Below are 12,652 nucleotides of genomic sequence, written 5' to 3'. Positions count from 1 at the left end.
GATGCTAGCCCCGCCCCCACGGGCACAGCATGTGTGCCGCTCCGGGTGCTGCAGCAGCTAGCTCCACCTCTGCCTGTTCCCGGTAGGTACAGAAGGGAAGGGAAGCTAGATAAAGAGCAAGGCCTACAGGTTTATGGTTAGAGAAACATTTGTAAGAACGGAGTAATTTCTGATGAATGACCACTTCATAAACAAATGCTGAACAGAAGTAAATGTGAACATGGGATAAGTACAAAACTGCATGAACGCAGTAGACCAAAACATATTATTACTGTATCATTATAGGCAACAATCTGAATTTAATTATCCAGATGTTGTTGGACTCCAGCTCCGATCAGCCCCAACTTATATGGGGGATGATGGGAGTTGTAGTTCAGGAACATTTGAAGGGCAGCAAGCTCTCCAGCCCAGCAATAAATGCTTTATAACTAAGCATGTTATTTTAGGATTAAGTTCCGTTGAACAAGCAAGGGTGAGAATATTTGCGTAGGCACAGGCTGTCAGTTATTCCAGGATAGAAGGGCATCCCCCCCCCCCACACACACACATAGCCACAAGTCACAATCATAAACATACTTACTTGGAAGGAAGGTATATTGAAACCAATATGGCTTAATCCAAGTGAACGTTTAAGATTAGAGTACTGGCTTATTGGTCACATTTCTACTGGAATACAAGGCTGTGGCTATGGGAGAAGCAGGACCTTCTTCAGGTGTTAATGATGTGAACCCCTCCATTGTAGACATAGCTTGCAAATATGTGTAAATGGTTGTTGGCATCTATCTTTCTCTAGAGACAATGAAGTGCACCTCCATGAGTGAAGTCAAACTGCTGTGTTAGCAGCACTGAAATGACCTCCCTAAAGTGCAAGCCTGGGCAGTGTATGTGGAGGTCCTGGGCCACCCAGACCACAAGACCTCGCTGATGTGGTCCAAAGGAAAGCAGAGCAATACATTTGCCACTAGCTTGGCTGCAGGAGTTACCAGAAGGAGGCATACAAGATGCCATCCAACCACCTGAGGCACTTAAGATTTGTGTAGGGCTTTTGTTGTTGTTTAGTCATTTAGTGTCTGACTCTTCATTACCCCATGGACCAGAGCACGCCAGACACTCCTGTCTTGTGTAGGGCTTATATATGTGTAAATAAACCATATATCATAAAGACACCACAGTGTCCATTGTGCCTCATTCCAAAAGGAAACACAAACTCTGGGTAACTGCCTGGAACCCCTGGAATCTCTCACCGCTCAGAGATTGGAGTAGTGTTCAACAATGTATTTGTGGCCTCTGTCAGTGGATGGAATGTGTTACACCTGCCTTTCACATGTTTTAATATGTTTTTAGGTTTTTATTCAGTTTTAGCTTCATACATGTTTTAATCTTTGTACTATTTTGTAAGTGGCTTTCAGTTACTTTTTGTTTTTAAAAAGTGACTGATAAGTGAAATAAGTAAATAAAATACAGTATTTTAGGATGTAAAAGGGAGTGGTGAAGTATTATTTCATGCTACTAAAGTAAGCTGAAATTTCTGGATATAAGATAATGACAGCAGAGAAATACAAATTAAACCTGACTATAACTCTTGATTTACACAATATTCTATGACTTGAGTACTCAAGAGCAAGAAGCAAAAGTGGTGAAAAAACTGAAAAGGAACAGCAGAATAATCTTACACACATTTGACTTCTCAACAGCTGCCCATGATTAAGACTGTAATCCCATTCACACACCTGGGCGGAAGCCTTAATTAACTCAGTGGGCCTTACTTTTAAGTAGACATGCTTAGGCTTCTGCTGCACTGCTTCCATTATTACCATTTACTAGAGAGTAAGCCCCACTGAACACAGTTAGACTTGGACTGCAATCCCAACTATGCATCCTAGTCCTATTGGACTCAATGGAGCATACTCCCAGATAAGTACATTTAGGATTGCATCTGCCCCTCTCCATTGCTGTAAACAACCAAGTGGTTGTATATGTATATGCCATGATTCAACATGCTCCCCCATTTGGTCCTCGAGCCTGAGAATGAAGGACTCACCAAGTCTTCCATATACAAACTATCAATGATGAACTTTCACAAGCGGTTTACATAGGACAGTGCCTCTGAGGTTATTATAATTGTTTCATAATGAATTGCTAGGAAATGGCTACCCAGTTTAGAAAGGGAAAGAGAACCATGAATGAGCAGGTTCCATTGGAGGATGCAGAGGCACCTGAGCAATGCATGGACTATAAATGGAGCCAATGGGAGAGGAGGACACTTTCTTTCCCACCAGGCTGGTAGCTGTGAAGGATGGAGAACCACCTACGGCTGTGGGCTTTATTTCTTTTAGCTGCTGCTGTTTCTGCCCAAAATAACTCTGGTAAATGCTGGGGGAAGAAGCGGAAGTTGAAATTGTCTTGTGTGGAAGGGTTAACTAGGAATGGTTGAAACTTTTTTTTGTAATGGTATGCTAACTCTTATGGGGTTGGTTTTAATAGGTGTTGACTTTGTCTTTGCTGTTAGATGCTTTGTGTGGTTCTTAGAGGAAATTCCTCCTGTTATGAAACCGGCCAAGGTATAAGGTCATTAAAAAACTAGTCTGGGCAGTGATTGGTGGCAAATGTTTACTATGAAGCTGCCTGGTACTGGCCTGGATTGATTGACTGATCTAAGTGGAGATAGCTGGACAACTTTCTTTAACTTGCATTGAATTCATGGGGAGGTTGTTTCATGCTAGCAGGCTAGCTTTACTAGCTAGGGCTAACTAAAATGGGGGAAGGGGAACATTTGAATCTTCCAGAACTCTTCTTCAGACAGGCTGTTACCCAAAATGGGGGATAGATGTGGAATGAGGAAGAGAAAAGCCCTTTATGATAGAAATACCAGAATGTTATTGGATGGAGTAACCAGGATGTGATGAGCAAACATATGAGTTACCGTATTTTTCCATGTATAAGACTAGGGTTTTTTACAAAAAAAATAGGTTTAAAATTGGGGCTCGTCTTATACACAGGTAGTGCTGAGGGGTGTTTTCTTAATTTGGAGTCCCCCAAAATAGGGGGTGTCTTATACATGGGGGCATCTTATACACGGAAAACTATGGTATGTTTCACAAAATGAGAAGTGGGAGTGGGGAAACTGGCCATGAAGAAAGAGCCCAAAGGTCACTGGAAGGTGGGGCAGCAGCAGCTTTCTGTTGAATCAGGCTTGGGTAAGGGCTGTGACCTCTGTGGGGCTTCCTCTCTGAGGAAGCATACAAAGAGGAAGGCCATTAATTAGACTGCAACGCACCAGGTTTCCAGTTGCACACTGGACAACTTGGACAAAGCAACAAAAGGAGCCATTCCCCACAATTATTTTGAAAACTTAAATGCCAGAAGTTACTTAGGCTCTAGTCCAGCCAGAAGCAGAATCCATTGAATTGCTGCGAGGCAGGCCTCAAGAGAAATATGTGGTAGCCTTTATATCAATAAAGCTGAAGATAGATTTTAGGTGGTGCACTAGGTAGATAGAAGCTAAATCGGGTATTATTGGCTAGTGCTTGGAGGGTGTGAAGAAAACCATTCCTATGGGTAGTTTTGCCTAGTGGCTGGAGGCCCACCCAATCCAAGGTGGCAGGTGATAATCCTCTGCTTCTAGCATACTTCTCTTTAGTGTTTTCTTTTCTGGGGGTACTCAAGGGTATGTAGTACCAGCACCTTTCCCCCCAAAATGTTAAAAGTGTGGCACTTGTTATTGTTATTAATATTTTATTATTAATGCCCCGCCCACCTAGCTGGGTTTCCCCAGCCACTCTTAGCCTTTATTGGCATAAGTTTAAACAATAAAATCATACAAAGTCATCCAAATACATTAATAATCCAAACACCTACAATATATAAAAAACTAGATAGCCACCACTGAGAAAATCAATGATGTGGCACTTATTGTAACAACTTCATAGTGAGTACCGGTGCCTTTTTTCTTCTTCACACACACACACACACACACACACTGCTTCTCTTGATAGGATAAACTTTCCATTCTCCAAAACACGCACAAATTGTAGGTCCATCTGGGGTGGGGGAGTCAAAATGTTACCATAGGATGTTATTAAATATAATGTCAAAAGTAATTAACAAATGTCTGAGTCCTTAAAGTTGACTTTGTGACCTTCTGGGAAACTTCTTTCAGCCTGATGGGCCAAGTTCCCCTCAGGTTTTTTTTTTGGTGTTTTTTTAAAGCAATTCTCTGAACATGTGCAGTTTCATGTTTTAAGCTGAAACTTGCTTGATGAATGATAGCACCACCAAGAGCACAGGAATACATTGGGGTTTGCTTCTGCTGACCCGATGCTGAACCCATTTACTTGGCAAAAGGTCTGTTTTATTTTAGAAAAAGAGAACTTTTTAAAAGTAAAGAACAAACAAAAGAAGCATCTGTAACTGTGTACGTATCTCTCCAACTGCTCCCTAACTACAAATTCTTAAAATTAGGACGAAAGGGAGGATGGTACGACAACCCCAGTGCGTCATAGCATGGCCATACTAGGCCAACCAAGGTGGTGATGTTTGCTGCTTCCCCCATCACCTGCCACTCTCTCTGGCATCCTATTTCAGGGATTTCAATAGGCGTCTGGTTAGCCACTGTGGGAAGCAAGATGCAGGGCTGGGAAGGTGCTTGGCCTACTAGCTGCCATATTCTTTACAGTAACATATTGGTTCCATTCATGATTGTAAAATGATGTGTGTCAGTGTTCACTTGATGACCCGTCCCTGTGCTTTCTGCAGTGTCTGTGTCTTGCGGCAGCTCGCACGTATTGATCACAGTGCCGGTGGATCTCTTTGGGACGGGCGTGGCTGTTGGCGTTCATGAACTGACCCTGGGATCTGGCTGTTCCGTGACTGCTGTTTATCAGGATGTGCTGCAGCTCGAATATCCTCTCCATGCATGTGGAGCCATCAGAGAAGTAAGAAAAGCCTACACAGAATTGAGGAAGCTGGACTAGATGGGTCTCGAAGATCCCTTCCAAATCTAGGATTCCAGGATCCTTTGTGACTTGTCTGGGTTATATACAGAGCCGTAGCTAGGGGGTGGTGAGGTGAGTCCCTGCCAGGGGTGCAGGCAAGGGTGTGTGTGCAAAATTGCCTAAAAATACATCTATAAATATGTCTATAAATATAAATTTATAAATTGATTATTGCCTCATAAGAAAAGGTTTTAAATAGACAATGAATTGAACTGGGGGGGGGGGGTTGGAGGAGAGGCGGAAAGAAGAGCTAACTTGTCAGTTGCTAGGGGGCGCAATCTGCACAGTTCTGCCAGGGGCGCAAGATCACCTATCTACGGCTCTGGTTATATAGGAATTTCTATCCAAAAATACACTTTGTAGGTCACATCCACACTATATATTTAAAACAGGAATGGCTCCCCCCCCCCCCCGCCAAATCCTGGGAAATGTAATTTTCTAAAGGTGCTGGGAATTATAGCTCTGTGTGGGGTAAACTATATTTGAGGCTGTTTCCAGAAGGATGCCTCTTGGCACTAGCCAGTCATGGTTCTATCACCATAAGCTACAAGTAGATTTGCAGTTGATTATACACCATTGCGAGCATTGTGTATAATTTTTTTTTCCTATGTTACATCCACATCAGAGGGCAGGGCCACTGGATCATGGAATACATTCATTGTAACCTTTTGTGGGGTGTGCCATTTTATGACGCTATTTTGTTTGTTTTGTTCTTTCCCCCAAAAAAAGACTGAGAGTGCTGTGCTGTATTGCTATAATAGGGTTTTTCTTTTCTTTAAAGAAGGGATGGGCGGGACCAAAGGGTGATGAGCAGAATTTCTTTAAATGCTCTTTCAAGAAACCTAACCTGACTGTGTCATAGCAGTTTAACACCCAAATATAAATTTAACATTCTAGCATTATGCTGTGTAATGACAGCTTCAGTGGACTTTGGGGGGTTTGCACTTGCCTCTGTACTGCATAGCTTTGATTTCTGCTTTGAGCAGCTGGGTGGTAAGAAGACTGGGAGTTTATATAGGCTCAATAACATTGGGTTTTCCTGAAATGCTATCTCGTCCACAGTCTTGTAAAAGATCCTAAAGACTTACAACTTATATCTGGCTCCTAGTTCCTCCCAGACAGTATCCGCTATAGAAATGTTCTCTACTACATGCCTTCCGCTGCAAATGGTGTGATCCGGACCAGTCAATTCTCACAACCCATAGATTGTTTCTACCTAAGGTAAGTCTTGGTTCTGGAAGGAATATTCTGCAAGTGAGAGATGCTGGGCTATCCCATTGTTGTAAGAAAAGAAGGTGGAGCCGCCTTCTTCTTCTTCTTCTTCTTCTTCTTCTTCTTCTTCTTCTTCTTCAGATTTGCAAAAGACAATAAGCAAAGCAGCAACCTAAAATACATTTTTTAAATAAAAAAACCCCCAGTCATAACGGTAAGGAGAATCGGTGCTGTTTTTCTAGAAAAGGAGGTCCTAGAACTCACCACGAACGCCTCACTTGTTCTCTTAGAATGGCAATGGTGCCCACCTGAGAGGTGCCAGAACTGAGTTCCGGAGAGTTGTGGCTGAAAAAAAGCCCTGAGGAGAATAAAAATAAAAGAGCTAGAAAAAGAATGAGTAGCATAAATGTGTAGCATATATTCAGTCATGGGATACAAGGTTCATATGTATACAAAATATATCCAGGACTCATAAATGTCTCCAGATAAAATCATGTTTAGTAGGAATGTGCCAACCATGAAATTGTTTTGTCATATGAATCGCAAACAGCCCCCAAACAGATGCAAAGTCTGAGGGGTCTGCAACGCCTCCGGCAACATGCCTCTTATGCTTTTGATCGCATCTGGTCTCCAAATACTTAAATGTGTGGATCTAGCTTCTCCCATTGGCTATCTGGCCAAGGTAGCATCTTTCATTCTAGGAAGAATGTTTTAATGGATGGATTGTGTTAAGGAGATGTTGAGATGTCCTTGGTGTCTGTCCCTGAGGTTTGATCCTTAGCAAAGTGTGGCAATTTAGTCTGCAGTTGCTAAAACACCATGTACTTTGCGGGCCTACAAGGATAATAACAGCATGCAAAAAGAAGGAAGATGCATGTGATGCGTAAGATCTGTTCTACAGAAAGAGCAATAAGCCTTCTGAATTATATAAGAAGGAAGTAGATGAAACCTGGTTTCTCTTCTAGGTCATGGAATGTCTCCTCACTTGGAATACAGCCCACATGGATCCCTTTCAGATCCACCGTGATGGAAAATCAGCGCTTGGAGTTTGCCCTTGAAGTCTATGACAGTGAGTGCTCTTAATCAGCTGGCTAGCATGCCTCTCTCCAATTTACAGTAAGCTGCAATATTAGTTAAACCTAGGAACAGAGTTGCCCACTTGATTAAACATTGGCTGGAGAGAGGTGACAATAGTTTATTTGGGGAACAGAAGGTGTTTTGTTATAGGGCCGTTTGCTTCTGGTGGACACGTGTTCCATTTGCACTTCTGCAAGGGTTTTGTGTGTGTGTGTGTGTGTGTGTGTGTGTGTGCGCGCGCGCGCGCGCGTAAGCTTTTATACAGTAATGGCTGGTCTTCCTTGGCTCACAGGCTGCATTCACCCTCGGCCAGTTCCCTTGGCCTTGGCCCAGTATACCTGAAGGTGCGTCTCCACCCCCATCGTTCTACCCGGACACTGAGCTGCAGCACCAAGGGCCTTTTGGCAGTTCCCTCACTATGAGAAGCGAAGTTACAGGGAACCAGGCAGAGGGCTTTCTCCGTAATGGCACCTGTGGAACGCCCTCCCACCAGATGTCAAAGAAATAAACAACTATCTGACTTTTAGAAGACATCTGAAGGCAGCCCTGTTTAGGGAAGCTTTTAATATTCAATGAATTATTGTATTTTAATATTTTGTTGGAAGCCGCCCAGAATGGCTGGGGAAACCAGATGGGCGGGGTATAAATAAACCATCATCATTTATTAATATTTTATTAACCTTTTTGAGTCCATGACTCACTTGACCAACTACCTTCTTTCTGTGGCACCCCTGTGGCGCTCAGGAGCCCAGTAATGTCACCCCTTGCCTTCAGAGCTGGCAGCCTCTCACTCTTTTTCAAAGACCCTCTCCTCTCCACTCTCCTTGGGAGTCCTCTGGGCAGCCACTGCTGCTGCCCCTGGTCTCTGAGCCAACCCCCCACCCCAAAGAAAGGTGCCTCCTCATGCCGCCCCACAGGAGCCTGGGAAGAGGATGCCTCCAGCCTTAGCAGCCCAATGGAGACTGGCTGAAGGTGAAGGTGAGGCCACCATCTTTCTCAACTTGGGAGGCAGCAGTGGGTGCCACCAGGCCAGCATGGTGGAAAGGCTCCCTTTCAGCACCCTGCACTCAGCTCACAGGCAGGCCTTACACAGCAAGCACAAGGCCAGTGCAATGCCTGTCTGCCTACTTGCCTGTCACGCCTCCCACTTGTCTGTCCATTCCCAACAGCAAGGGATGGTGGACTGGCTGGCTGGACTCCCTCGCCCACTTGCTTGCTTACTCCAAGGCCACTTCAGCTCCTGGCAACCACTACCCCCTGGCCAGCCCCATAGACCCCATTTGCCTGGGGAGCTTGTGGCCAGGGCTGGTGCAATAAACAGCTGTGCAAGCCTTTGGGAAGCAGAGACGCGAGAAGGCATCAGAGGAGGGAGGGGAGGAAAGAGAGGGATGGAAGCTACCGTTGCCTGTGGCACCCCTGGCCATCATTCAAGGCAACCCAGGGTGCCACCGCACATTGGTTGAAAACCACTGCATTAGGGGGGTAATTGCCGGGTTGGGCATGGCCACCTCATGCTCTTGCAGAGCATATACATGCACAGACACATAGGCCCCTCCTCAGCTGATCAGTCAGTGAAGAGGTTACATTATGCGGTATGTTTGAATGTTGAATGTGTAAGTGTATGACTAGAGACAGCAGATAAAACAAACACCATGAGATGTGCTGCTTGCTAAGTGTTTAATGGTTATTGTATTTGTTTAAAAACCAATAGAAATTTGTTTAAAAATGGAGGAGGGACAGCAGCAAGGAGGAAATGGCTAACACAGAAGGGGCCCATTAAAGACATCTTACCCAAGTCCTTCCAAATACCCTGGAAGTAATACTGGCAGGTGAAGTGCTGCGTTCTAGCAAGGGAGCTTGTAGCTATGTGGCTCTTGGCTTGCTTCTTACTGACGTGTATGTAATGATTCTATGTTCTTCCTTCCAGGTACCTGGTCAGCACCTAGGTCTGACCCCACTTACTATCTTGGGGATCTAATCAACATCCAAGCATCAGTAAGGAAGGGCAGCCACGTCCCTCTGAAGATCTACATTGATGAGTGTGTTGCCCGGCCAAACGCTGAGTCCTCTGTGAAATACGAAGTCATCACAAACCATGGGTATGAGATGGGGAGTGGCATGGGGGAATGGCAACAGGGGGAAAGAAAACTGGAATCGGTTCTATGGCTGTGACCACATTCAACACTGAAGTTAACTGAAAATGGGACTTGAGCTAGGGGTGGCAAAGCTCTTCTAAGCTAGGGGTGGCAAAGCTGTGGACCCTCCAGATGTTTTTGGAGGGCAGCTCCCTTCAGTGCTGACCAGCAGAGCCATGTGCTGCCGCCGCCCTTGTGTTTAGCTGGATCCAGAGTTTGCTACAAATTGTTGTTGTGCAAAAGAAAGGAAGAGATATTAAACACTACATGCCTGTTGAAATAAGAGTACATTCGCTTCTTTTTTCTTGAAAGATAGATGTTTAGCTTGTTTAGAAATTGACCAGCTCTGCCATGAGTGTTGCACTCATGCCAGTAATAGGATGGAGGAAACTGGATCATTCATGCCTGCTTCTGTCTGTATTGCAGGTGCCTTGTAGATGGGCAGCAAAGCAACTCCCGTTTCCTCCCCATGCAGGAAGATGGAATCCGCCGCCTCCAGCTGGACACATTCACCTTCATTGGGGCCTCCAACCACCAGGTTGAGGGGGAAGGGGGGGGAGGGAACTGAACCTCCGATATGGGACTAGTACTACACTAGTTTTATGGTCAACTGCTGTTTGGGGGGACAGTGGAGTTAGTAAGCATGTGGAAAATCTAATGTCAACTTTATGGATGAGACATTGCCTCAAGTCAATGAGTCTGCGTGAGTGATGAGGGCATCCTTCTGTTAGCCTTCCAATTTTCCCATCCTGTGAGGGCCCATGGGCTGTGTTGTCCCCCCCCCCCCCATTTATCTCACAAGGGGCTTGAATGGCACATCCTAGTTTTGGCAGTGCTGGTGAGAGTCTTTGAGTCTCCATGCCAGGCATTTGCACTCTGCCACTGGGTTGATGAACCTGCCCTTGTGTGTGTCAGTTTTGGTTTTGCAAGGTCCTCCCTAGCCTACAAATGCTAGGGACAGAGTCACAACCTAATGTACAACCTAATTTGATTGTCTAGATCTACCTCATATGTCACTTGAAGGCAGTGCCTGTTGGCTCTGCGGACCCTCGCAACAAGGCATGCTCCTATGACCTCACTACTGCATCATGGAGTTCCTATGAAGGAGGAGATTGCTCCTGTTGTGGTTCTCCTAGTGGATGTGAGAGCAAGAAGAGGAAGAGAAGGCAACAGCAGAAGAAAGGTGAAATCCTCTCCCTAAAACCTATTTTGTAATCATTGACTTTATGTACCTGCTAATCAAAAGGTTCAAAAGAATGACTGCCTACTGCAGAGATGCAGTTGGACTCCAACTTCCAGTATTCCCAAGTCACAATGGTCAGTGGTCAGGGGTGGATGGAAATTGTAGTCTACATCTGAAGGACACCATGTTGACTTCCGCTGGTTAACTGGCTCCATTTGGCACCCAAACAGAAACAGCCACTTATTTGTAACTTGTATGGCTTCACTATCTCATTTCACCATAAATGCTGGGAACAACTTCTCCAACCATGTCCTATATTGGGAGGGAAGTTAAAACAGCTTGCCCTGTTCATTTCTATACAAGAGCTGTACAGAGACGGCTTAAAATACTGTGTTAAGGCAGTGGGGTGACAACAAATGGGCGAGAAGGTCTGGATTCGTGAGCCTTTGATTTGTGCTTCCTCCTTGCAGGATTGTCTGGAGAAGCCAACCTCAAGCTTGGTCCCCTTGCACTGAAAGGAAAGCCAACAAACAGCTCCTCCACACTGAATGACTTCAGCACTTCTGAGCTGATGTCTATGGTGACCAGCTATGCCACACTCAAGGCTCCCCAGGCTGCTGAGTTGCCTGCTAACCAAAGGGTGACTATTATCGTGAGGGAGAGAGTGAAGGAAGGATCTGGTAAGAGCTCCAGAATTAATAGAGAATGGTCCAAACACAATGATAAATTTTTCAGCACAGCAATGACTTAAACTGACAAGACTAATTATGTACGTTAACATCAAACAACCAAATTGAGCTGCAGAAAATCCTGGCATGTTTTTGGCCATAATATTTAGGAGTGAAATAAGATGGAATAAAAAAAATATCCCTCTTGCATTTTATAGCAGGGGGACAGGCCCTTCAGTTTGTCACCTAGGAATTCCATGAGATTTGAACAAGGTTCTTTCACTTGGGCCATATAGGATGGCATTATTTTGTGTAGACATGGTGCAAGACAACTAGGTGTGAACAGCACCAACTCTGCAATAAACTGCTGTGTGGAGAAGGGCCTGTTATCGATGCAGTTGATGACGTCCCCTTTCTGTAAGGCTTGATTTGAGCCTGGGCTCAGATCCAAAACCTGTATTTGCCCCCAGCAAAAGTGCCTTTTGGCATCTGCAGAGTATACTTTCCTTGCCACTGAAAAGCAACAGCCAGTTACTTTGAGACTGGAGGCCTGTAGGTCTGAAAGCCTTGACACCCAGTAAGCTCTGTATTTTATTGCACAGCGCCTTTCTAAAATTTGAAGTACAAAGAGTTCTGTGATGTGGATGAAGTAAGGAACAACCAGCTTTATAACATCTCTGTGAACTGCCTCTGTTGACACTCCTCTTTTCCCTCCCTTCTGCCAATAGGGTTCTTCCTCCATTTCCCCTTCTCCATTGCCACCATGGTCATAATAACTACCTGTGCCTTCATTATATTTCTATCGATTATGGGCTGCTACTGCTCCAGCAGACGGTCCCGTCGTGGATATCGCATGAAGACCATCCGTGCAGCTTTGGTGGAAGTTAGTGCCGTTGCCATGGCACCTGCAGCAACTGGCTCAGTAGCTGTTGTTTCCACTGGCAAATCCAGAGCTATCTCCAAGAGACCTGACAGGAGAGCAGCCAGCAGCTAGTGGGCAAATGGCTTCTCTCCGAAGATTCATCTGTTTAACAAATAAATGATTGACAGTGCAAAAACACAAAAGTGTGGTGGTGTTTTATTAAAAACTGTACACAAGGGATTTGAAGTGGAGAGTTAAAAACAAAAATGGAAGGGCAGGCCCATGGATGTATTCCTCTGCTCTCTAGAAATTGCTTGCCTAGTGGTGCCTGTGAAAGACCTTAGGTCCTTTTCGAAATTGGAAAGTAATGAGGGAGAAATGTGATTCAGTTTGTATTTAAAGGTGAACCTACCAAATTCACACTTCCTGAAATTATACAAGTTCTGAAGCAGCGCCATCCTTTGAAATTCACTCTTGTCCAAATTTTGCAATGTGGTTCTCCAGTGAAGTAATTTGTGCAT

The 12,652-nt window shown here is 44.7% G+C and overlaps 1 protein-coding gene across 1 annotated transcript; it reads left to right on the top strand.

Annotated features, from left to right (window-relative positions):
- The first annotated feature begins 3,130 nt into the window (after positions 1-3,130).
- On the top strand, positions 3,131-12,312 carry LOC114584127 (zona pellucida sperm-binding protein 3-like). The gene is given in 10 exon segments (XM_028705686.2): positions 3,131-3,197; positions 4,756-4,934; positions 6,103-6,215; positions 7,172-7,275; positions 9,211-9,382; positions 9,845-9,956; positions 10,418-10,601; positions 11,072-11,281; positions 11,998-12,242; positions 12,244-12,312. Coding segments are annotated over 10 exon segments (1,455 nt in total).
- The last annotated feature ends 340 nt before the right edge of the window (positions 12,313-12,652 follow it).

This window comes from Podarcis muralis, chromosome 1 (genome assembly GCF_964188315.1).
Source record: "Podarcis muralis chromosome 1, rPodMur119.hap1.1, whole genome shotgun sequence".
NCBI classification, from domain to species: domain Eukaryota; kingdom Metazoa; phylum Chordata; class Lepidosauria; order Squamata; family Lacertidae; genus Podarcis; species Podarcis muralis.
Note: the sequence above shows the minus strand (reverse complement) of the source record. Positions and strands in the feature narration are given on the sequence as shown.